Source organism: Stegostoma tigrinum, chromosome 20 (genome assembly GCF_030684315.1).
Source record: "Stegostoma tigrinum isolate sSteTig4 chromosome 20, sSteTig4.hap1, whole genome shotgun sequence".
NCBI lineage: Eukaryota > Metazoa > Chordata > Chondrichthyes > Orectolobiformes > Stegostomatidae > Stegostoma > Stegostoma tigrinum.
In genome coordinates this window covers 17,043,038-17,069,860 of record NC_081373.1, presented here as the reverse complement: position 1 = coordinate 17,069,860, position 26,823 = coordinate 17,043,038, and the positions used below count along the sequence as shown (strand labels likewise).

At 40.1% G+C, this 26,823-nt stretch overlaps 1 protein-coding gene across 1 annotated transcript in view; it reads right to left on the bottom strand.

Moving 5' to 3' along the window:
• The window catches only part of sh3pxd2aa (SH3 and PX domains 2Aa), a 293,361-nt gene that overhangs the window by 149,384 nt on the left and 117,154 nt on the right, over positions 1-26,823 (bottom strand). Inside the window, exon 6 of the mRNA XM_048550881.2 lies at positions 4,966-4,994. Within this exon, the coding sequence (XP_048406838.1) occupies positions 4,966-4,994 (29 nt within the window). The remainder of the gene's footprint in view (positions 1-4,965; positions 4,995-26,823) is intronic.

The following is a 26,823-nucleotide window of genomic DNA, read 5'->3' as shown; positions in this document are numbered from 1 at the left end:
TGCCAGTCACCATTAAGGTAAGCAATGGCCCTCAATGTCTATGTAAGTGGATTGTTTCAGGGATCCACTGAGAATCCCTGAAGAATTTCACTGTCAGTCACTCATAAATGTATCTGCAAGGTAACTAATATTTTCTTCATTAAAGTGCACTAAGTTATACACTTTCATTTGGATACAGTGAATCAGGCAGTCAGGGCAATCAGTTTTGCAGGCTTTTGGGTAGGTGCTGGGGGCAATTGGTTACATTGACATCACAGCCTGTTGACATTTTCTTGTCTCCTTGAGATGAAGGGGCACCTAGAATGAGATTGAGATGTTTTATCTCTCTCTCACTTTGCCAACGATGCTGTGCATACATCGGTACAGAAATGGGTTCCAGATTTAAGCACAAATCTGGCAGCCACTGAGTGATGCTGCATCTGGCTTTTGAAAGAAACCACCACTATTTCGGTGGAGGTAACCAAGCACCCACATGCCAGAATCATAACAGTGGACAGAACTTGATTGGCTTCCTTTACTTCAGTTTAATGAGGGGGTATGGCAACACTGCCTGATATTTCCTTTCTATCATTAAGCTCAGCAAGTTGCTTTGTCTCCCACAGTCAGAGGGTCAGAGATCTTGGGTGTTGCTACCTCCGCTAGTTGTGAACCCGTTTCAGTGATGTGTTCTATAGATGATGACCTCAAGCCTACTCTAGTGGATCTACTAAAGTGAATGTCTACATATTGATGGACAGAGGTGGTGAACATTGTGTTGGTGCCTGCTTTGAGGTGTTAGAGGCATCATCCTTGGAGACAGTGGTGTTGCTGCTGTTAGGGAGGTCACGTTATCTAGTGCTTCATCCTTTTCTGGTGGCTGAGAATACCTGGTGCGGAAAAGCAAAGAATTAGTTGGTGAAGAAGCACAGTCTCTTCCATAAGACCAATGTCTGGCTCTGCTTTGACATGTGAAAACAAAAGACATTGAGTATGGTCCTCCTGTACCAGATCTATGGCTTACTCTTCACATGGAGTCAGGACTTGCAAATCTGAAACCCCTCTCCTGGTCTGGGCCTTGGCAATCTTGTCCTGCAAGCAAATAAACAGGAGTGAGGCAGCACTGTGATTCAGTGGTCAGCACTGCTGACCTCACAGCAACAGGGACGTGGGTTCGATTCCACCTCAGGGCAACTGTGTGGAGTTTGTACATTCTCCCTCTGTCTGCGTGGGCTTCCTCTGGGTGTTCCAGTTTCTTCCCATAGTTCAAAGATGTGCAGATTAGGTTGATTGGTCATGACAAATTGTCCATTGTGTCCAGGGTTAGCCATGGGAAATGAAAGGTTAGAAGCACAGGATGGGGTCAGTGGGTGGTTCTGGGTGAGATGCTCTTCTGAGTCGGTGTGGACTCAATGAGCTGAACAGCCTGCTTCCACACTGTATGGATGTACGAGTGTGATAGAAATGGATTCTCAAGTGCTTTCTGAGCATGTATACCACAGCATGTCCTAAGCCATCTCCAGCAAGTGAGTAGGAACCACATTGCCTGCAAACTGTTAGAACACTGACAAAACCAGGGTAGTTGTCCGCCTTTCAGTTCATGTTATCCTTCTGCTTGATCATCCTCTGTGGTATGTCTGTGATGTGACACAGACTGAGAGACATCTCTTGCAGTTTCAGTTTGCAGTGAGAAGATGATGCCACTTACCTCTGAAAACTGCAGAAGACAGTTCATCTTCTTCTTGCGTTGAATCGGAGTGCTCTTGTAAGACACATGGGCACTGACTTGCGCTTCAATCTCACTTCCAACAGACCTGGTTCCGATGGAAGTGCATTCTGTGGCCATCCCAAATAAAAAAGGGATTTTTCTTATTTTAGGGATGACCTGGACCAGAACTTCAAAAAGCACTGCTAATACTTGGGGCCAGTTACCGTCTGGTCTGAGACATGTCCAGGTTGGGTGACAGCAACCTACATAGGCTCCAACCATTCTGCAGGTTTGTAGTAAGTAAAAGCGAGTTCAAGTGGCCAATAAAAATATCACACAAGCCTTTGTGGGCCAAGAACATCCTGACTGCCTATTCCCTAAGATTCACCACTCAACCTGCATTCATATGGAATGAGTTGAAAAGCAGGTGATTATGCAAAAAAAAATCCAAGGTGCAATGGAAGTGACAAACTCTAATATGCGCATGCCATGCCTAGGGTCTAAAATGAAAAATTCTGCCTTCTTATTCTTATTTTCCTGAGGAGGGCGAAAATTCTCCACATTCTATCAAAATGTACCACTGCGTATTTAGGAATCTTGATGTTAATTTACCAAAATACCACTACAGGTTTCTTAGTATCTTCCTATATTTCACTGCTTGCCTGTCTTGTGATTTAATCTGTTCAGCTTCAATTCCTGTTTTAAATCTCACTCAAAGAACAATATGATCATGGCACTACTAGTTCTTGTTGAGTCCTTAAATTAAACATTGTGAGCAATTCAGGCATGTTTTGAAAGAAGCCATTGAACTGGGATTTTTTTTTGTTGGCATTAATTATATATTGAATATACTGAGCCTGTTTAACACTGTGCAATAGTTATGGGCTGCACACTGATCAGAAAACAAGCAAAGATTGAGGTACATACTGTACCAATATAAATTAAGAGATGGAGTTGTATCTGAAACCAGAGGAAACACTAATGAGTAGCAGGTGACTGCATCTATGTAATCACAAGACAGCTTGTGAAGAGTGATTGTCTCTCTAATTGCAGAAAATACAGGCAGGAAGATGATGATCTTTGTAAATACAATGTGCTTTGAGTAATGGCATCTAATTGCAAGAAATACAGCCATGATAGTCACTCTGCAATTACAATGTGAGAGCGATCATGTCTGCAAATACAGCTCGAGGACGGTGATAGTATCTGTAATTGCACCTCGAGTAAGTCACTTTGTCATTACATTGTGGGAGAGTGACCATCTGTAGTCACAAGAAACATCTGCATAAAGAATAAAAGGAAGGAGAACAGCAGCTTACTGGAACAATCAAGGGTGTGTAAATAGTACAGTCTGAGGGGTTGTGTACAGTTTGGGTTCAGGGACATGGAAGAGTGGGAGAAGATTCTGGGGAGGAGAGAGAGTCAGGTCAGGGGTCAAAAGCAATGAAATGGGAAGAGTCTGAAAGCCTGATCTCTTAGGTATGATGGGGAGAATGAAGGGAACAGCTAATCAGGGTAAGAAAATGAGGGGGCCTAAAAGGAGTTGTCAATATTGTCTCCATATGTCCACCTCAGAATTGGCTGCCACAGCCTTCAGAGGATAATCATTCACCAACACACGGTCAGACTCAAACATTAACTTTATGTTCTCCATAAATGCTCCCAAACTTGCTGAGTTTATTTTGTTTACATTAATCTCCACTGAAACTGAGCTCAGAAAATGATCTTTACAATACATAGAATGGAGGACCAGCTAAGCTGGCAAATTCAGCTATGTCCACAGAGTGATGAGGACAATACTGGGCACCATTAAGGTCTCTGACTAAGCCAGCCTCAAAAACTATTAACAAAACACATTTGAATAAAATATACCCAACGTAATGTGAAATACTAAAATAGGAAATATAATTTTGAAAAATATCAGTTCTACTTTACTGCTGTCTGTGTTGGTGTGGAGGTGTGCAAGTAAGCTTTTGTTGTGTTTCAGAGAGCCTATGTTTAAGTAGGACCTTCACTTAAAGCCCCTTCTCTGTCTGCAGCATTGTCAGCTAGCAGCAGGTCTTTGACTGAAGTGTTTTCCCTGCTTGCACATCTCTCATCATGGCACTTTAAATTTTAACTGTAAGCATGTGGAAGATGGGAAAGAGCAAGAGAGAAGTGGCATACTGCTGACACAACCCTCTCCCACCACCCATCACAGAAGTCACAGATTGGTGGGAGCTTACCTGAAACTCTGCAATGGGAGGGATTTCTGTTAAACAACTGACTGCATGAGTCTAGAATAATAATGAAAAATTGGTCAATACATGCATCAGTGGAACAGTATATGATTGAGGCCCTTAACAATTTCTTGGAAATTGTCTTGGAAGTATGTAAATCAAGTGAATGCTACCTTAATTCAGAGTTTAAATTCAAAGACTATTTTTCCAAACTGAAAGGGGTTGGAAAATGATGGTTTTGATGCTGTTGACATAGAAAAGGAGAACAGATGTGAGAGTGCCAAGAGCAAAAGACTATGGTAAAGATTGGACTGAGATGTAAAATAGATGTTAATGTTAAGTTTGAATAGGAGAAAATAGGTCAGCTCAGCTGAAAACAAAGCCAACAAGAATCAAAGAGAACCTAAGTGTTCTCCAATGAAATTATACACTGGGAACTTGGCTTCCGGTGCTCACTGTCACAAAGTTATGTCGAAATTTAATGCTGCCTTCCTTAAATCTCAACAAGTATTATTTGTAGCTCATGAGATTCAAAGTATGAGCAAACAAAAAGGGTATGATACAATCCTAGGCCAAACTCAGTCCACTCTTAGTGTTAAGCTTCCAAAGGAGCAGTATACTTCTGGAGGAGTTTCTGATACAATTACATTGATTAATATTCAACTCTGGTCAATTCTGGAGAATAAAGAACAATGTGGCAATTAACAATGTGGCTTGAGGGCACACATAAAAAAGCTCAGGGAGGGGAATGCTGCTCCATGTCACTTTGTAGATTTCATAAAAGGCATTTTTTGATGGTTTTTTTAAAAATCACTTTTAGGGCCACACACAATCTTTTCTAGTTACCCAACTAAGAATGACAATTATTTTGGCCAGCCTTGTGCGCGGCTTTAAATTTGAGTTTTACAATCACCTGCTGGTGCTGCCACCTGTTTAGGACTCAGCTTCTGACTGGGACATTGGCTTTCTGCAATCATAACTGGCCATTCATCTTGCATATCATTGCTTTTAATGGAAAAATCTCTGCTGCGCATAGCATTATAATTGGAAAACAATGCTTACCTGATTTCTTCTTTATTCCTCCACATTCTCTGTAAAACAAACAGCAGCACAGAGACATGATTAGTGGTGTGTCTGAAGAAGGTGAGACTTGAGACTGCACCTGCAACTCACCCCACTTTTTCTTATTCATCATTTAAAAACAGGGTGAGACTGAGGCAAGCCTGACTACAGCACATTCACAGCCAGTGAGCAAGAGGAAAAATAGCTTGGCTGCTCCAACAGAGAATGCGGAATCATGTGATTTGCTTTGAGATTGTACCATCTACTACTTAAAGGGGCTTGCATTTGCTATTTTCACTAAATATGTACTTCTTCCCGTAACAAATAACTTGTAAACATTTTGTGGGTTTCAACAATGAATTGTTCAGTGAAATTCAGTGCTAAAATATGCAGCTTTTGATGAGACACATTAAATAATATTGTAAATGTGCTATTGCAGAATACAGGAAGGAATTAGGTTTTATATTCCAGCCACTGGGCAAGATCATTCAGAGACGAAATCTGCTATCGGAGTTAACGAGTGGAAGGGCTAAGGAATGAAGACCCATTTCTCCCTGATGACATGGGCTGAAACAAATGCTACTAAAAGTTCAGAGAAAAAATCCACGACATCAATACAAATTCTAAATACAGAACAAGTAATCTTTTAACTATGTGCACTATTCTCTATATAAATTGGCTAATTATGATGTACTTGAACATTTCTGTGCAATTACTGACAAGGAGAATGAGTTTCATTGTTACAGAACCCCAGACTGCCCAATTCCAGAATTTCATGGCCCAAAGCTAAAGTCTTGTTGGGGCACTGACCTCTGACTATCTTCTTGCTCCAGTCAGAAAGCAGCTCTCTGTTCCCAGCGTGTGGTAAGTATAGAGACAGTAAGTATATTCAGTGTCTAAATGAAGGCATTCAACAACCATCACTGGAGACACAAGTCTCTTTACAGAATGCCACTCTCCTGTTGCGTCCCAGATTAGTAAATAGCACTGAGCATGATGACACACACATACACTCAAGTTCCTCACTTCCCTTTTTGGTCGGTGGATAAAAAAAAGTCACTTGGTCTCTCAGATACACCCACGCATAACCTGCAACTCCCTTGTCAATATAAAATCTGTCCAATTCAACCTGGAATATATTCAATGATACAGCCTCCACTATTCTGAGGAAGAGGACTCAGAATTTTAATAACCCTGTGAGAAATGGAAATCCTCCCTCTATCTTAAATTGGTGACCCTTAATTTGAAACTGTTACCCATAGTTCTTGGTTAAAGTCTGAAAGGAAACACCTGTCTAGCATCTATGTCAAGCTTTCTGGGAATTGTGTTCATTTCAATAAGATCACCTCTTATTCTTCCAAACTCCAATGAGTGCAGGCCCAAACTGTCAAACCTTTCTCCAAAAGATAAACCCCTCATTCTACCAACCAAATGAACATTTACTCTTCTTGTTAAATGCAATTATGTGCCACCTTAAGAAAGGAGACCAAACTAATACATAGAACCCCTGATAAAGATGTCATTTAAATAATACCACAAAGAGAAATGATAAGGCAGTGAAATCAGAACAGTACAGTGTAGAAGGAGGCCATTTAGCCTGAGACTATAAATGGCTGTTTTTAAATGCTTTCAACTAGATGACATTTGCTACAGAACAGTTTCAGAGGTGTTGGTGCCTGGATGATATTTTTGTTATCTTCTCATATTATCTTAATTACATATTTAAGTTTGTGATGTAAGATAAATTTAGGAGGAAAGATGCTTCATTTTGTATTACAGAAATAAAAGAAGCAACGTAGTAAGATGTTGATGTACAAAAGGATCCTAAAAAATTACTTCTGCGAAAGGGTATTATTCAGCTCTTTAAAATGATAACATTGGACTACACAAATATTTATACAAGTTATTCAACTTAATCAGTTGAATGCCATCTCCACATTGACTACGGCTAATCTACCTAACCTGCATATCCCTGGACACAATGGGCAATTAAGCACGGCCAATTCATCTTACTTGCACAACCCTGGACTGTGGGAGGAAACCACAGTACCTGGGAGGAAACCAGAGCACCTAGCAGAAACCCGCGCAGACACAGGGAGAATGTGTAAACTCCACACAGCCGGTCACCCAAGGCTGGAATCAAACCTGGGTCCCTGACACTGTGAGGCAACAATGCTCACCATTGTGCCACCATGCCGCCCAATTGTTCCATGGGATAATCTAGAACTATGTTGAAACTCAGTGTTTCAAAATACACGGTCACCAATTAAGACAGAGATAAGGAGAAACATTTTTCTCTCAGATGATTGTGAATTTTTGGAGCTCTCTCACTCAGAGGTGGCAGAAGCACAGCCTTTGAATATTTTTAATGCAGAAGCGGATAAATTTGTGATAAGCAAAGGAATGAAATGTTATTAGGGCTAGGGGAATGTGGAATAGTCAGAACAACCAAAGTCTTGTTGCATGGTAGAGCGGACTCAGGGGTCTCCTCTACCTTCATAATATACACCTGCTCTAAATTCATATATTTGCATACTTGCATGAAAGGTTTTTATTCAGCTTCGAAGTTCTGCCTTTACCTCTTAAAAAACCTCAATCAATAAAATTCAATTTTATCAATCTAAATCCATGATTATCATCTGAATATTATTAGACCCAAACTAATAGGGGGCCCTCTTGTGGTGCAGAAGGCCCACGTTCAAGTCCCCACCTGCTCTGGAGGTTTTAATAACATCTCTGAACAGGTCGATTAGGATAAATAGATGGTCTGGGGATAGGAGTTCAAATTCCACCATAGAATATAATAAAATTTGGATTCAATAAAGTATGGAAAAACAGAAGTTAGACTAAGGGCAACCATGTGACCATTGTCAATTTTCATAAAAGTCCATCTGGTTCACTAGGGAAGGAAATCTCCATCCTTATCTATTCTGGCTCACATGTGACTCCAGGCCCATAGCAATGCAGTGTACTCTTAATTATTCTCTGAAATTGGCCTAGTAAGCCACTCAGTTCAACTGCAGTTACTGGACAGGCCACATCTCATTTAACAATTAAAAAATTGCACATCCAGTCTTTCTTCAGATAATTTAAATTCTACAGCAAAACAATATTATATATGAATGTAAATAAGGCCATAGAATCACAAATACATCTGCATGGAGCTCTTGGGAGTAGCCTTCAAAGTGCTGACAGCATTTGGAATTTTGTTCATATCATTTTTGCTGTTTTAATTAATCCTATAAAATGTTTTGCTATTTATCCAGCTACGATTTTCCTTCAGGAACAGTCCTTTTTTTTGTCCAGCTATTTATAATTGTGCTCAGTGAATTAATAATCCATCAGTTTTTGTTCTGATACCTGGTACATGATACATTTTTGGTTTGCAACTTTTAGCTATAATGCCTTTCTAAACTTTCTTCCTGTTCTTTGTTTTGAGTGAATGTGCATATATGCAAATAAATCATTGTGGCCATTTTTATAATTATTGCCCTATCTCCAGTGTTCAGAACACACACTCTATTTAAGGAAACTTATTGAGGAAATACTTAGCAACCATCACTCAGCCAAAGTGAGTCAGAACTGTCAGCGAAATGCTGCAGAGCTACTTTATGCTACCAGTGAGAACTATTACAGCACAAACTGTTTTAACCAGCACCTTAATAAACCAACACAAATTATATACAAATACCAGAAGTTATTCTATTTATCACGATCTCCACAATGTCCAAGTAGTCAGTAGAGAATACAATTTATTTTTGATTTATTATTGTCACATGTACCTATGTACAGTGAAAAGGTGAGAAGGCACTCCACTGGTAAGTTTTATTCAAGGCAAACTTGCGTTATTATTTAAGTGATTTATGCTATAAACAACACATAACAGCAATGTATATACCCTGTGCATTGAGTTTCTGTTACTTAGTGTGTTCTTACATTTTTTTTTGGAACAACCAGAACATTTGATCAACTCCTGGTCCCATAGGTGCCGCCACTTAATAAAAGGTTTTCTGTATTTCAGTCACTCAGGCAGGAGTTTGGACCAGCATCACAAGGGCTGACCAATTAAAATGCTGAAAGCAAAATTTATGGATGGACAGCACAAATTTTATGTGAGTATAAGTTGTTGAGACATGGCAGCACCTCTTGATCATTCCTAGTTAGTCAAGACAAAAACAAGTCTTTCTTTGAATCACTGTCCAGGTGAGGATGGTGCCAGATAGAGAATTACAAAATGTAGAGCCAACTTAATAATTATAAAGCAGCAGAGATTTACATTTACATTAAAATAGGTGTGTTAAAAGTGATGGTGTTGCATAATATGGCTTCTCTAGCCACTCAGTGTTTATCCCAGTGAAAAGCAAAGTATTTTACAAATGAGCATTTGGTGCTGCTACAGTACAATTTGTAGACTGAACACACTGCAATCAGTATGCTAAAGTAGATATTGGATACAGCAGCAGAAGCAATTGCTATAAAGCAGAGGTTGACCCCCCTCTGAGAACTAAAACCGAAACACCCAAAGAGGAGAACCTCGCCCTTCAACCTACAAAAGGAGTGCAAAAAGTTGTGTAATCTGCCTTTTGTCAATTTCTCGTGGTTAAATAAAATAAATGCCTGATCATCACTTTAAAATCAACCAGTAACAACTTATTTTTCAAACTCTTAACAGTGAACAAATTAATTAAACAAGCCAAATAAACCCCTTCTAATGCTAACTATTCCCTAATAAAGCAAGATTCTAATGGTATGTTGTTCTGAAAAATATACAAGTCCCATTTATGTTTTTAAAAAAAAATGGAATTTAGTCTCTCCAATTACAGCCAGGTTATGTGTCTTCCGGAATGTTCTGTGTCTCTCCATCGATTCTTGTGTCAGGAATATTAACTAGTTGTGCCGTTGGTACTGCTGTTATTTAAATGATGCTTTCTCTTAGACACAGAGAAGGCTGTGAAAGCCAGCAATTCTCTCTTGACCACTGAGGACTGTTAGCTCTGAGGCTTTGCCCTTCTTTTATGCTCTTGATGACATAACAATTTCTTACAATAGGATTGGTCCCATGTTGTCAAAACCATCAGATTTAAATTTAATTGGTTTTTGGTATCTAAGTGCCTGGTTCAAATTGATTAGCTAAAATCAAAAGCCTGCTGTTTTGGTAAAAACTGCTGCTGGGCTTGCTAACTGTACCGCCTTTTGATGCAAATGTTTCACGTCAGGTCTGTGTACTTGCAAACTTTTAAGCTGCTGTTCACAGACATCCATTTTAAGTCTCTAAGCATAGAAACAACCATTATCTTTTAAAGGGACCACACAATGCTTTCTCCTAGCATTTTACAAACACCAAATTCTAACTGCCTGCCTCCCAAACCACAAGTACTTTACCAAACTTTGCAACACAATAATTCAGCATCTGTTCTGTCCTGTCCTAGATGTGCTACGTTGAGCTTCCATTTCACCAAGTTTTAAACTTTAGAGTCATGAAGCAAGCCTACTGCTGATCTCCGTAGTTACAATGCAAAATCTGCTTCTTCTAATGATACTGAAGCAGTCAGCAACAGTGTTGTTGTTGATGGTCAAGAGGAAGCAGTGGGCATTGGCAAGGATCATTATCTAGCACATGAGGCTTGGGTGTCACCTGCCACTTCTCAGTCCAAAACTGGATGTAATCCAGATATTGCTCAGGTTGGTGTCAGCTCTCACATCAAATTTATTTTGAACAGAGCTAAATGTCATGAATTCTACAGAGAACAAAATTATTATTACAGGAAGATTACTGAAGAAACAGCTAAAGACAGTTTTGCCAAGGGTACTTTCTTGAGTAACATCCTGTGTACACCTCGAGCTGTAAGAATTTGCCTCCAACATCCATAACTCTCTTCGTTTATGTAAGGAATGTCATAAGGCTACACAGCAGAATCTTCTTGCTTCTGGAGGAACTGGCAGAATGTAGGAAAGGAAGGTATCTAGTCAGCAGGCTTACATGTTCCAAAAGACATCCTGGACTTAATTCCTCTCTGGAGTAATAGGGAATAGGTTACATCAGTGGCCACAGATTATCCTTCACAGCAATAGCCTGGCAACTAGAGCCAAAGCATTATCCTCTTAAAAAATTGGAACCGCTTCAAAAGGTGCCCCAAGAGTGAAGTTCCCTCACAGTCCTGCTCCGACAGCAGCCATCTCTGGCAATGCAGCTTCCACTTTCCTTCAAATCGAAATCCAAAGGCCTGCAGCCCAATAACACGCTCAATGCCCTGAACTAAATGACTGACTGCCTCACAAGATCTCGTTGGTGAGCACATTTCTCACCTCACTCTTGCTGGCACTCATAAATGGGGCCAATCGATGATTTTTTTAGAATAATAAAATCACAGTCAAAGTAGTGATAGAAAAGGCCATTTAGCACATAAAATCTATATCAGCTGTCTGTAGATCAATCCAGTCAGTTCAATTTCCCTGCTTAATCACTGGAGCTCTAAAAATTTAATTCCTTCAAGTGCTTTTCTAAATTATTTTTGGAAGCAATGTCTGTTTCTTTGAAGAAGCTAGTTCCAAGTCATTACTACTCATTATGTAAAAAGTTGTCTCTCTCAGCCCTGTTGACTTTCTCCCACATTTCAGATCTGTATCCTATGGGCTTTGCAAAATCAGCTAATGGGAAAAGCCTCTCTTTTCTTACCTTTTCTCAACACGTCACAATCTTACATAGTTCTATCAAATATCCCCTGAAACCGCTTTGCTCTATGCAGAACGACTATGGCTTCTTCAATCTAACCTTACAGCTGTATCCCTTATTCTTGGAATCATCCTCTTCCATACCTTCTCCAGAATCTTTACTTTCTTCCAAAAGTATGGTGACAAAACAAGATGCAAAACTCTCGTTATGGCCTAACTAGAGCTATGAAATTTGTTCAAATTTTTCTTCAACAAATGTCTCAATTTATGAAACTGAAGATCCAGAGGTTTTTCAAACAACCCTCTCGACATATCCTGCTACCATCAACGAATGATGCACATGAACCTACAGGTCATTCTGATCAATAGACCTCTACCATAAAGTAGATATTATCTCTCCCAATCACTTGTACAAGAAGTATCTCATCACACTTCACAGAATTGCACTTCTCTGCATTAACCCTCTGCCCATTCTGCTAGCTATCAATGCCCTGTTATAAATGGTCTCATCCTCACTGTTTGCCATACCCCCAAGTTTGGTATCACCAACAAGTTTTGAAATTTGAACAAAAATTCAGTAATGGCTCTAGCTCTGATGATTGGAGAACACCAATTTTTAACTCCCTCCTATCTGAAAAACAATTAATCACAACTCACTGTTTCTTCTCCATAATCCAATTTTATTTAATCTGAGCTGATACTCACCTTCTTGTTCCAAGAAATGTGTTTGAATTTTGTTAAATCAGTTTTCTAAAGTGTCACTTTCTCTAAAGCTTTCTTAAAATGTCATAGACAACATCATGGACTATATTCCCTTCATTCACCTTCTCTGTTACTTCATCAAAAACTTCAATAAAATTAGTCAAATATGTCCTACCCTTGTCAAATCTATGCTGGTTCTCCTTAAGTAAGCTACTGGAGGCCAGGACTCCTTGATACTGTACTTGTTTGAATACCTTGATGTTGACAGCCACTATTCTTATCTCTTCAGTTCATTTAATTATGTTGGATTATGCCTGTGCCAAGGTCTGTAGCCAACTAATAACAACAGAACTCCAACCATACATTGGTAAATATACTATCTGCCATTAACTGTAGTGTACAAGTCTTCAGGACAACAGCAGGGACATTATCAAATGTACAACCTCTGCAGAAATGTAAAACTCAAGACACAATGCTTTTTGGGAGAACGAACAAAGCAAGGAAGTATAAGTTGAATGGAAGGCCCTAGATGTAGTTTGAAACAGAAGGATCTTGATGTGCATGTCCATAGATCCTTGAAAGCAACAGGAGAGGCAGATAAGGTGATTGAAAAGGCACATGAAGTACTTGTCTTTATTAGTCAAGGCATTAAACACAAGAGGTAGGTGGTTATTACAGAGCTGTACTAACATTAGTTAAGCCACAGCTAGAATTCTACACGTAGTTCTGATCACTGCACTAGAGGAAGAACATGACTGCACCAGACAGGAAGCAAAGCCAGGCTGTTCCCTGGGCTGGAGCAATTCAGTTATAAAAAGAGTCTAAATGGTCAGGGGTTGTTTTCCTTAGAGTAGAGAAGGCTGACGGGGGATCTGACTGAGATGCACAAAGTTCTGAGAAGCAGAGACAGGTAGATAGCAAAAAACTTTGTCACTTGGTTATTTACCCCACCACTAAGGGGAACAAGTCTTAAAGTAAGGAGCAAGTAGTATAGATGGGGTTTTGAGGAAATGAAATTTCTTCAATAGAGTGTGGTGGTATCTGAAACTCACTGCCATTAAAGGATGTTGGAAGGTGCAACCCTCAAAATCTTTAAGATCGATTCAGCTGAGCACATGAAACAGAGTAGCATACAAGGCTACAGTCCAAAGATTTGAAAATGGGATGAGAATGATCTCTGGTGACCGCTGTAGACATGGTCCAAAGGGCTCCTTTCTGTGCCGTAAAAACCCTTTGACTCTGTAATAATCAGACTATAAAGTGAAATGTCATGCTATTTAACTATAATTTTATTAGCCTACATTTTTTGTGCCCAGTTTGAGTGCACTTGAGGTCATACAAATATGAATTCTCTGAGGGAGTGTGTGTTGAAGGTCAGCCCACAGAGAACGATTACGTAGGTTACAGAGGCAATTATACAGGTCAAATTTAATGCGAAGGGGGCTGTTTCTAATAGAGGATATTATCAGTAATTCTTTAAGATCCATTAAGTTCTGCTGAAGAAATTATCTATACGGATGGAAAACAGACTGCATGGCTCTCACATTCCAGAGTAATGCTTCCTCATCCAACAATGGCTGCCATTCTGCACATATCAAAAAGCTGGCGGTGGATTCATCAAATTGGATTTCTCTGCAGCAATCAGGTCACACATCAAAGACAGGGAAATGCAAAAAAAAACAGCAACAAGATAAGGAAATGTTTGAAGCACTGGTCTCGGTCAAACTATACTTAAGTGGGTATAATGATTTCACAAATAGTCACCACACCTCAGCTTGATCACAATTCTGTTTACAAACTTTTCCAGAACCAAAAAGGGCAGTCAGCTCTGAGATTCTATTTTTGCTAGTCATCAAGTACCATTGGGTTGCATTATTTCCTAGTGGCATCACAATCATTCAGAGTGCACCAGCTGAATAGATTGTTAACTTGAACAAATGTTAAATTGCTTTCCCAAACAAAACAATAATAATTTCTAGGGAGAATCCCTCCTGCCTCTATTAACCTCACTTAGAGGCCAGACTGCTTAAAGTAAATGGAATTGATTTCATTCACACAGTTTTGATTTTGTTTTAGTTGTTCATTAGGCTTGTGTATATTGCTGGCTAGGCTATCAGTAACATAAGGTTGATGGGTAAATATGACTTGTTGTTAGAAGTTGCACAATAGAGGTTCAAATTAACTGAAATATATGGACAGCCGAGAAGTATGGTTCGGAGAATACTGGGATAGCTGAATCTAAGGGTAACAAATGAGGGTTACAGCAGCAGATCAAAGCAGTCAGGACAGGGTATGGGATCAGAAGCTCAGCTTGTAATCCAACAGGATACTAAAACTGCAAACAACGTGAGAGTGGCCAGGAAGGGAAATGGAATGAGTGATAAGGGTTCAGAGTTTGTGGTGGGAGCCGAAGAAAACAGCTTTAGATTTCACAGTTTAACTACAGGAAAATGCGGCTCATCACAATGTCATAAAGGCAGGTTGACAACAAAGGCACTAGGGAGATGGATAGGTGGGGGATAGTTAATGTTGGATGTCCTCTTTGCATATGGAAGCCAAATCAAACCGTTAAATGAAGTCACCAAGCTGCATCATAAAAATGAAGAAGCGGACAGATGGCAGATAGAACGTGTGTGGGAAAATGAGAGATTATGCACTTTGATAGGAAGAGTAGAGGATCTGATTATGCAACTGGAGAAAGACTACAGAAAGCTGAAACTGAGCGATTTGGGACTCATGATAAATCACCAAAAGCTGGCACATAAGTCCAGTAGGTAAAAAGGAATGTAAATGGAATATTGGCCTTTATTTCAAAACAAATGCAGAACAAAAATAGGGATCGCTTGCAAAAACTATACAAAGCACAAGTTAGACCACACTTGAATACTGTGAACAGTTTTAGACCCTTGCTCTTAGGAAAGATATCCTGGGATTGGAAGCAGCCCAGAGAAGGTCACTAGGTTAATCCTGCACACAGAATTGTTTTATAAAGACAGGCTGAGTAGGTTGGGCTTATCCTCATTGGAGTTTGGAAGAAAGAGAAACAACTTCATTGAAAAGTATAAGATTCTTAAAGAGTTTGCCAGGGGTTAATGCAAAGAGGTTGTTTCCCCCCTATGGAAGAATCTAGTATCACGTCTTATGCTCTTATAGAACAAAGATTCAAATATTGACAACTTCAGAAGTAACTGTATTTGGTTAGTGAAGAAATTCTCATTGCTTCAGATCCTGCACATATGTTTGGGCAGTTAAAAGTGGAACTAAACACAACTTTTCATGTAATAATACAAATCTGATGCAAAATTGGTTAGCTTTAAGCATGGCTAAAACTTCAGTTAACTATACTAGGCTGTGGTAAATGTTGCTTTCAGAATGTCATCTAAGTTCCCTTGGCAGGCTGAACTGCTGCATGCTAGTCTCTTCTACAGCTAGGAGTTAAAGCACGTTGTTTAGTTACCGAGTTTTGTTTTGGCAGTAAGTTGTAGTTGGTTGCAATATATTTTGAGGGAGGATTGAGAAACTGAAGCTGCTGCTCTCAGTATCCTGCTCAATGCTGTTTACAATAAGATGATTTAGAACTTAAAGGCTTTTACCTAATTAAGTAATGGATTCTGGAGTTGCAGAGATGGCATTATGGATAATGTACAGTGCCTATTCTTTGCACCGGATGCATTCCGAGAGTGAGGCACATGGCAATATGCATGTCTCTGATTATGGTAGAAGTAATGGGTCCTCAGAACTGTCCACAATCAAAAACAATAGTTGATTTAAAGTTAAACATATTTGTCAGGAACAAAAAATAATGTACATGAGACGTACATCCTAAAAAAAATAAAAACTGTAGTAGTAAAAGGGCACTATTTACTGTTACCACCTCTGGTTGGGTACATTCCAGGAGAGTACTGTTGCTCCAGTTTTTTTTGTCATTGCAACATCTAACAAAAAGCTGGGATTTCCTGGGAGTTTAATATCTTTAACCAGATGACTGAAGATGAACTTGGGAGTAGAAGGATGAGGATCCAGTTGTTGTGGTCTGCTGAGGAACTAACTACGTGGGTAGAACTAGGGATGATTTTCAACCGAGAGATCTTGAAGAGTTAGTATTCATATTGAAATGTAGAGTATTACAGGTAGTCCTCTCTGGGTTGCTATCTGAACCATGTCAATTGGTACAAAATCATGTAGATTAGAAAATTAAATTTGTGGCTCAAAGAGTAGTACAGGAAGGAGTTTCAATTCATGGGACACACTATGAAATGTTAAGAGACAAAAGGTTAAAAGTTAAATTCACCCATTTGAAATGGTTGCTGACTGGCACTTTGTGCTACTTAACAGTCCAAAGCTGGACACTGTCTAGGTCTGCTTCACATGGACATGGCTGCTTCTGCATTCAAGTAGTGGTAAATGGTGCAGTACACTGTGTGAACATCAGTGGCCATCCCCATTCTGATCAAAAGGAAAAGGGAAGGTAATTTATGAAGCATCTGAAGGCAGTTGAGACTTGCACACTACCCTTAGGACAAGCAGCAGAGGAGCAGGAAAGGTGACGTTTCGGGTCTGGACCCTGTGGTCATCCAGCTTTACACCTTGTTATCTCAGAACCCCTGATGCTGCCTGGCCTGCTGTGTTCACCCAGCTCTACACCTTGTTATCTCAGGTTCTCCAGCATCGGCAGTTCCCACAATCTCTGAATCACTAAAACTAGAATGATTGATTTCCGGCAAACACAACCTTTATACCAGAAATGACTTCCACCTATAGGATTTCCCCTTATTTACATTGGATCCAGTATTGCTAAGGCTCCTTGTTGCCATACTTAGTCAAATGCTGCCTTGATATCAAGAGCAATCACTCACCACCTCTGGGGTTCAGCTTTTTTTGCCCATTTTTGAACCAAAGCTGTTGTCAGGTCAGCAGCAGAAACCAAACAATGTCAGTGAATAGTTTATTGCTGAGCATGTGATGCTTGATACAACTGTTGATGAGCTAGCCATTAGTTTGCCAATTATCAAGAGTAGACTGACAGGGTAGTAATTAGCTTGATTGGATTTGTTCCTGCTTTTTCTGAAGAGAAAGTACTTGGGCAATTTCCATAGCGCTGCATAGACAATAGGTTTATCGTTGTAATGAAAAAGCTTGACTAGGGATGCAGCTAGTTCTGGAACACAAGAATGTTGTCAGGGCCCAAAGCTTTTGCAATATCCAATGCAGTCGTTATTTCATATAACACAGAGTCAGTTGATTAGCTGAAGACTAGCTTCTGTGATCACCTCATCAAGATAGGGTCTGTCATCAAAACAGGCTTTAGAAATCAGCAAAATGTCACCAAGAAATTGATTTTAAAAAAGTAAAAACTCAGAATATGAGAGTGAATTAGCCAGGAAAATGAAAACAGATAATAAGAGCTTCTCCATTACTATCCTGGCTATAACGGTTGTTCAAGGAATTTCTTCTGGAAAACAAGTTATCAAATCCATAATGGTAAGGATTTTATTTTACATAATGGTTCTGTCCAGTCCACTAACACTCATGAATGGTTCTTCAAAGATTGGTTTGGGAATCAAAGGAGCTGGTTTTCACTAAGAGATATTAGGAATTGCTGATGCTGGAGAATCTGAGATAACAAGGTGTAGAGCTGGATGAACACAGCAGGCCAAGCATCATAGGAGGAGCAGGATAGCTGACACTTTAAGTCTGGTTTCTGAGGAAGGGTCATCTAGCTCTCCACCTTGTTATCTCTGGTTTATTACTAAGTTGTGGTTTACCCACTAACTGGTATGTATGACATATTTTATAAAATTACACTATATTTTAGTGACGTCTTGGCCATGGAGAATATCTGTTTATTGATGCTTGCATTTTCTTTTTTCCTGTATATCCTGCCTCGGGAATTTCACGTACTACTCATAACATCTCCTCATCATCTGGATGGTACTTGATGAACAAACATCCATTCTTCATCTGCAGATCTGTGAAGATGTTTCCAGAACCTAATCAGAATTCAATTTCAAAAATAAAACTCTGATCCTCCTTCAGTCTCAACTTCAGTATAAGCTGTCTGTGCTAGTTTATTGAATTCTAGATATGCTTCCTGAACATCAATTAGTGAAGACATGCCAAACATCTCTTTTGAATTATCCCCATTCTTAAATAGAGTTTCAGCCACACTAAAATCTGCCTGTAATATTACAAACATACGAACGTGGAACAAGATTAATCCTTCAAACGTGCTCTGCCATTCAATAAGATCAAGGGTGATCTGATTTTAACTTCAATTCCAAATTCCTGTATATCCGCGATAATCTTTCAACTCTTTGGTAATCAAGGATCTATCTACTTCTGCCTTAGAAGTGTTAATATTCTACATCCATTGAGGAAGAGAATTCCAAAGACTCCTAGCCCTCAAAAAATATGCTTCCTCATCTCTGATCTAAATGAGTGCCCCTTATTTTTAAACTTTGACTCCTGGTTCTACATTCTCCTGCAATAGCAAACATGCTTTCGACATTCACCTGGTTAAGTCCCCTCGGAATAAGTTTTAACAGAGTCACCTCCGACACTGCTAAATCAGAATACAGGCCTAACCTTTCACCATACGGCAATCTACTCATTCCAGATACTAGTCTAGTAAACCTCCACTGAACTGCTTCCAATGTATTACCATTCTTTAAATGAGAACAGTGACCAGTACGATACATCATACTCCATATCTGGTCACACCAGAGCCCTGTACAGCTCAAACATAACCACTCTCCTCTTACATTCAACTCCCCTCACAACCAAATATAACATTCTATTAACTTTCCTGACTACCTGTTGTATTTGCATACTAATCTTCAGTGATTTATGCACTAGGGACTCCCAGATATGGGTCTTCTATTCTCTCAATCAAAAGGGACAATTTTACACTTTTCGAATTGTACTCCATTTGCCAGATCTTTGCGCACAGACTTAGCCTATGTATATACTTTTGTAGGCTCCTTATAATCTCTTCACAACTCATTTTCCTATGTGTTATCAGCAATTTTAGCTACCGTATCTTCAATCCCTTCATCCAAATCACTTCTATAAATTGTAAAATGATGATACTCCAGCACCAACACCTGAGGCACACCATTCCTGACATCTTGCCAGTCTGAAAAAGACCTATTTATTCCTGCTCTTTGTTTCCCGTTACCAGGCCAAATCTTTTACCCATGTCAATAGATTACTTCCTACAACATGGACTTTTATGTTCCATATTAACCTTTTTGTGGCATCTTATCAATTGTCTTCTGCAAATCTAAATATGATATATTCACTGGATTCCCTTTACTTATGGCAGAATTTACTTCAAAGATCTCTAGTAAATTAATTTAACATGATTCCTCTTTGACAAAACCATGTTGACTCTGCTTGCCAATTTCAAACTTATCCAAGTGCCTTGTTATAATGTCTTTAATAACAGCTTCTAACATTTTGCCTATGGCAGAAGTTAAGTTACTGCTTTGTGCTTCACACCCTTTTTGATTAAAGGAACTATTTTCTAATTTACAGGACCCTCCGCTGAATCAAATGAATTGTGGAAAAATAAAACCAAAGCATCAACTGTTTCACTGGTGACTTCTTTCAAGACCCTTGAATGAAATGCATGAGTGCCGGGGGGCCTGTCAATTCACAGTTCTGACAACTTACTTAGTATTACTTCCTTGGTAACTAACTTTCTTCAGTTCCTCCCTCCCTTTCAATTCCTAATTTGCAGCTATTATTTGGGATGCTACTTATATCCTCTCTAGCAAAGACCAACACAAAATGTCTGTTCAATTGAACTGCCATCTCTTTATCCTCCATTAGTAATTCCCCGGACTCATTTTCTAAAGAGCAAACACCAACTTTGTTAATTATTTTGTTTCTTTTCCTATCTGTTTCTTCAGATTCTTGGCTAACTTTCTCTCACACTCTAATGGTTCCCTTCTTATGAATCTTTTAGTAATTCTGTATTGCTTTTTATATTCTGTCCACTCTTCAGATCTTTGTACAATTTTGTCTTTGAATTTGATGCATTTTTTTAGTTAACCGCAGATGATGGGCCTGTCCCTTAGAATTCTTCTTATTTAATGGAATGTATATCATGTGCTTTCTGGAATAGCCCTTTAAATGTCTGCCACTGCATCTCTATTGGCCTTTCCCTCATCCTAAACTGACAGTTCATTTTTGCTAGCTCTGCTTTCATGCCCTCATAATTGCCCTTGTTTAAATTCAAGAGTCTTGGACCCACATTTCTCCTGCTTAAACAGTACGTAAGATTCAATCATATTATGCTTGTTGCTACCCAGGGGAACTTTCACAATGACATCAGTAACTAATCCTATCTCATTGATCATTCATCTCATTAGTTACTAGTTAAAGGCAACTGCTTACAGCAACCGGTGGGAGAAAAAAAAAGAACTGGCTTCCTTCAGGCGAGACACGCACACACTGCCTGCGCTTCCAACAATCCAAGTGCTTCTCTCTGTATCATTCAACCAACAAGCTGTTCAATTGCCCAGGAGGAAAATTACATTGAGTTGATATTCTCTGGAGTTTATTAGAATGAAAGATGGCATTATTGAAACATACAAAGTTCTGAAGATTCTGAATGAATCTTTGACTTTTTTTGCTCCTTGGAAATTATTTCTCTTGTATCCTGTGAAATTACATAGTAATCCCATTGTTTGCTTTTACTCTTTGGTGGTATGTGAGCAGTGGTAGAAAAGGCCAGTGTTTTTGGTTCTTTCTTAGTTGCCTTTGATTGCCTTGCTACACAAGTCAGCCACATTGCTGGGGGCCAGGCTATGTGTAGGCTAGACCAGTTAGGGGGACCAGACTTCTTCCCTAAAGCACAGTAGTCAACCAGTTGAGTTTTTATGACAAATATATGATAATTACATGGTCACCATTACAGAGACTACAACTTTTCTTTTAATATTGAATTTAAATTCCATTAGCTGCTGTGTTCTCATGGTGTTAGTCTGAGCCTCTGAATTACTAGTCATTACTATCCATACACTACAACTATGCCACCATCTGCCAACTAAGTCTACAAGATCATCAGAACATTTTATTTAACCAGCAAAAGGATTAATGTTTGTTTGAAAACAGATCATTGAAATCATATAATTTCCATTAAAAATGGAGTACACTGTGTGAGATGCAATATCTGCATTATCCTTAGTTTTTTTTCTTCTCTTTGTCTTATCTATGTTCCTATCTTTTTACAATCACAATTTCTCTAGCTGTGTTCCAAAATGCCTAGTTGGAAGCTGTGCAAATAAACATTAACATTTTTATCTCTTTATATGTTCCAACTGGCATGTTGAGTGCGTTCAGCATTTATGCCAATAGGGGTTTTTCAAGGACCTCAACTCCCCCCCCGCTTCTGTGGTCAAGAATGCCCTCGACCGTGTCTCTCGCAACTCATCCCTCGCACCCCTCCCCACAATAACTAAAACAGAATCCCCTCCATCCTCATGTGCCAGCCCAACAAGCTCCAGATCCAATGCATTATCCTCCGACACTTCCGCCATCTGCTATCCGACCCCACCACCAAAGGCATTTTTCCCTCCCCACCCTTATCTGCTATCCGGAGGGACCATTCTCTCCGTGACTCCCTTGTCCACTCCACACTCCCCTCCAGCCCCAGCACACCCAGCAATTTTCCCTACAACCGCAGGACGTGCTACAACTGCACCTACACTTTCCCCCTCACCCCTATCCCAGGCCCCAAGATGACTTTCAACATCAAGCAGATGTTCACCTGCATATCTCCTAATGTGGTGTACTGCTTCCTCTACATCGGGGAAACCAAGTGGAGGCTTGGGGACCGCTTTGCAGAATACCTACACTCAGTTCGCACTAAACAACTGCACCTCCCAGTCACGAACCATTTTAACTCCCCCCTCCCATTCTTTAGACGACATGTCCATCGTGGGCCTCCTGCAGTGCCACAACGATGCTACCCGAAGGTTGCAGGAACAGCAACTCATTCTGCTTGGGAATGCTGCAGCCCAATGGTATCAATGTGGACTTCACAAGCTTTAAAAACCCCCCCTCCCCAACCGCATCCCAAAACCAGCCCAGCTTGTCCCAGTCTCCCTAACCTGTCTTTCCTCCCACCTATCCACCCCCCACCTCAAGCTCCATGCCCATCTCCCTACCTACCAATCTTCATCCTTCCACCTTGACCTGTCCGTCCTCCCTGTACTGACCTACCTCCCCACCTACACTCACCTTCACTGGCTCCATCCCCACCTCTTTGACTTGTCTATCTCCTCTCCACCTACCTTCTCCTCTATCCACCTATTACCCGCCTCCTCCTCTCTCCCTATTTATTTCAGAACCCCTTCCCCTCCCCCATTTCTGAAGGAGGGTCTAGGCCCGAAACGTCAGCCTTCCTGCTCCTCTGATGCTGCTTGGCCTGCTGTGTTCATCCAGCTCTACACCTTGTTATTTCTTTACCCCAATAGGTCCTGTTTAATTGAGAGCTACAGTGGATTTGCAATATTCACTTTCTTTGATACCGTTTCTCTCTTAATCGATAGCTCTTCTGCAAAGAACATCCCTTGGGAGCTTGACGGCACAGGAACTTATCTGGTCGAGACAAGCTACAAGCCAAGCAGCTGGACAACCCACCCCATCCCCCATCCCCCATCCCAGTCTGCACTGAGCCAACAGCACATCCACTCACCAACCAAAATCCAGGCTTCACCACTATAACCCCACCTAACAAGCACCGAGCCATCACAAGCCTCATCTCCCAGGCAACACCAAGTCACCAGCTACAATGGCACCACTTGTAGTTAGTTCCGATTTGTTCCTGATGTAGGGTAGCGTGATGAGTGTGTCAGGGTGTGTATCTTCCTGATGTTGTTCGTGTAGGCATCTTCTGACCCAGGTTTTTTGGATATCCGTTATCCTTAAAAACCTGGAAGAGGTATTCTTCTTCCTCTTGGTGTAGTTCTGTGTTGCTGCAGCACAACACACTGAACTGAACACATCAGAACTAACCACAAGATTCCGACAACCATTGGGCATCAGAGTGGCACACAAGCCCACATCAACCCTACGACACCTGTTCACCCGAACTAAAGACACACTCCCTGCCATGGACAGGACAATGTCATCTATAAGATCCCCTGCAGAGACTGTGAGAAACACTACATCGGACAAACAGGAAGGAAACTAACAAGGGTACACAAACACCAACCGGCTAGAAAAAGACACGACCAATACTCACTCATCTCAATCCACATGGACAAGGAGAACCACCAATTCGACTGGGACAACACCAAGATCCTGATACCGGCCAAGCAGAGACAAGCACGGGAATTCTTAGAAGCCTGGTACTCCATGAAGAAAGCCATCAATAAACGCATTGAACTTAACCATACACTCCACTACGAAGGAAAATCGGAAGTGAGGCAATCCAGCCCAATGGACTCCTGAGTTTAAAAACTAGGTGGCAAAACACACCAGCGCTTGATTGGAGGCTGCACTGATAATGTTACTCAGCAGGGTAATGAAATGTCGATGGAACAACAAACCAGCTCAGTGAGCCAACCAACCTCAACATCACACAATTTTTATCAGATATGGAATGCACTTTGTAATGCATTTTCTGCATTATTCTTAGGTTTTTTCCTTCTCCATCCAATCTTATCTTTGTACCTAGTCCCTTTTTACACCCATGCCTTCACCAAAACTCATCCACAAGCACGAACTAATGTCATAATGTCAGCTGATCCAGACTAGGAGCAGAAAACTTTCTAGCATGCGGTGTTTCCTGGAAACTGTTCTGGTTAGCTAACAACATTTAAGCTTTCTGGAATTAGTTAATTGAGTATGTACTTTTACAAGAAAAGTAAATGTGTTCTACATCAAACAAACTGTATGGAGTTTTCAAAACCTTAGTTTGAGGCATGCAAACAGTTAAAATCATGATGAGAACATTGCATGTATTTGCAATATTGCAAAATATTTCTTTTCTGGTGGTAGTGATTCATAGTTAATCTTTTCTTTCTTTATTCAGACAATATCCAAGTTATTGTCATTTGTACTACAGTACAGAAGTATAGGAAAAGTTTTTACCATGGCTGCCTTGTAATGGTGCCATCTTAGGCATAAGTACCTAGGGACAAATCTTAGAGTAAAAAGCAAGTGGTCTTACACAAAAAGGATCAAAGAAAAGCAGAGGCATTATGTACAGAGGTAGTTACAACATAGTGAAAAGGTTTTAAATTACAGTCCAACAACAGCAACTCAGCATGCACCGCCAAGCCAAAGGCCAGCAATTGTCCTGAATCGCTCTTCACTGGCACTCAGCAGCAACCGGGTAAGTTGCCCCGTACTGGAATTCACACCTCGGCCCCTCCATCACTCCAGGACTCGCCACTGCAACCCCATCCCTTCCCCCACTATTTTTTAAATTGCATCCATTGATGAGAATATGATTATGGGAGGGACATGATCCGTGCAGAGACAGATGAGCTGAATATCTAACTTGGACTGTGACCAAAGAACAAGATGGCACAAGCAAAAAATGTAACACATTCAACACGTTAGAAACAAGGAAGCACATTTCCTTCAGTCCTCCAATCTCACTCTCCTGAACAATGAACGATGTATAATGACAATACTACCAGAAATATCAACTGCAATGAACTAAACAATTGCCACTTTAAAAATAATAAAAATATAAAAACAAAAATTATCATAAATCAACTGAATGATTAGGTATTTTCTAAAAACATCCAGGCTTTGAAGCTGAAAATCTGTTCCAGCATTTGCTGCAATACACTTCGAACAAAATGCAGTACTCCTAAAACACGAGCTAATAAAAACATAATTCGACTAATTCAGTACAGTGATCCCGTTCATTACTTTCTGGGTTCAGTCCAATCACTGACATTAAAGATCAACAGGACCACTCATCTTCACCAGATACTCAAAAAGAAATTACTTGCAGTTGTTCATTAAGCAAAGTCAATCAGATGCTTTAAACCACATCCTCAGGGAAGTGTTCTTGGCCAGGTGACGATTTTTGTTTAGAAGCTCTCATCATATGTCCTCCAATACCCAAGCAGCTCATGTCTATCGACAAGTTTGGCTCAACTCCAGAGAAGTGACTGGTAAGATTGATACCATCTAAGGGTCAGGCTATTACTATTTTCAAGAAGTGCACCAACCACCCCATCACTGACATCCTGATGGACACCAGTGACCAGAATCTGTAGGTTATAGGTACAGAAACAATTATTCAGCCTTATCGGGTCATGCTTGAACTTATGCTCCAGCCTTCTTCCATATTTACCCATCCAAATCCAGCATCATATCCATCTATTCCCTTCAAATGCTTGTCTACCTTGACCTTAAATGCACATATGCTGTTCACTTCACATACTCCTTGTTGCAGCTCGTTTCACATCCTCAGCAGTTTATAGTAGAGATGTCTTCTGAATTCAACCCTAATTTCCTGGAGACTATCATCTATCAATGACCTGTAGTTATGTTCTTCTTAACAAGAGATGTTCTTTCTATGTCAAATCTATTAAAACATAATCTTAAGGAGCTCTATTATCATGACATAGCCTTTTTATTCCCTGAAGAGAAAACAATCCCAGTCTGTGAATCCTTTCCTGTTAATGTTTACCCACTGTCACAAAGGGGTGCTTATGCCGAACAGTGACTTTTATTCCGTTAGCTGGGAGCACAAAATTGAATTTGAAAAAAAACCTTTTAAAAACATAGGCTAAAAGTAATTTCAACTCATAGTCAAGTTGGTCGCCAAACTGCATTAAAACACATTTGCAAAGCCACCAAATGACTCCTAAACAGAAGTGTCCCACATCTCCCTACTCAGTAACAAGGCACCTAGGATAATCATCTGCAGAAAGGCTAACGGTTTGAACAATGGGATTCCGTTTAAGATAACTCATCAGATATAAGCTAACCCATAAGCCAATGAGGTTACAATGTGAATAAATGATCTTATTTCAACTAGTGGCAACTGAAGAGAACAAGCATAGGACAAGCAAACATCTGTGTGTTCTGTGAAGAATTTTACAAGCAGCTGAGAAGCAAAGTCAGTGTAGGTATCTGTAGTCTGTCTCTCTGCAGTTCTAAAAGTTCCGAATATTGTCTGCTGATGTTCGACTTCCTCTCCATGTGAAGCAGGGTTATACAATAAAGAATTCATATGTCTCCAGAGAATCAAACAACATAGCCATCTAGATCTATAATTTAGAAGCAATGGGACCATTGAATTCTGCCTCAAACATGCCTAGTCCTGAAGCCACCAACTATATCCTTATTTATATTTTTATGGACTTTACTTTGGCCAATCTTCCTCATTTGTAAAAAACAAAAGAACTGTGGATGTTCTTTCAGTTTTTACTTAGAATTTAACTGACTGCCACTTCTCTGCTCGGCAGGCAGACCTTGAAGAAGATCTGCTCCTCTCTCCAACAG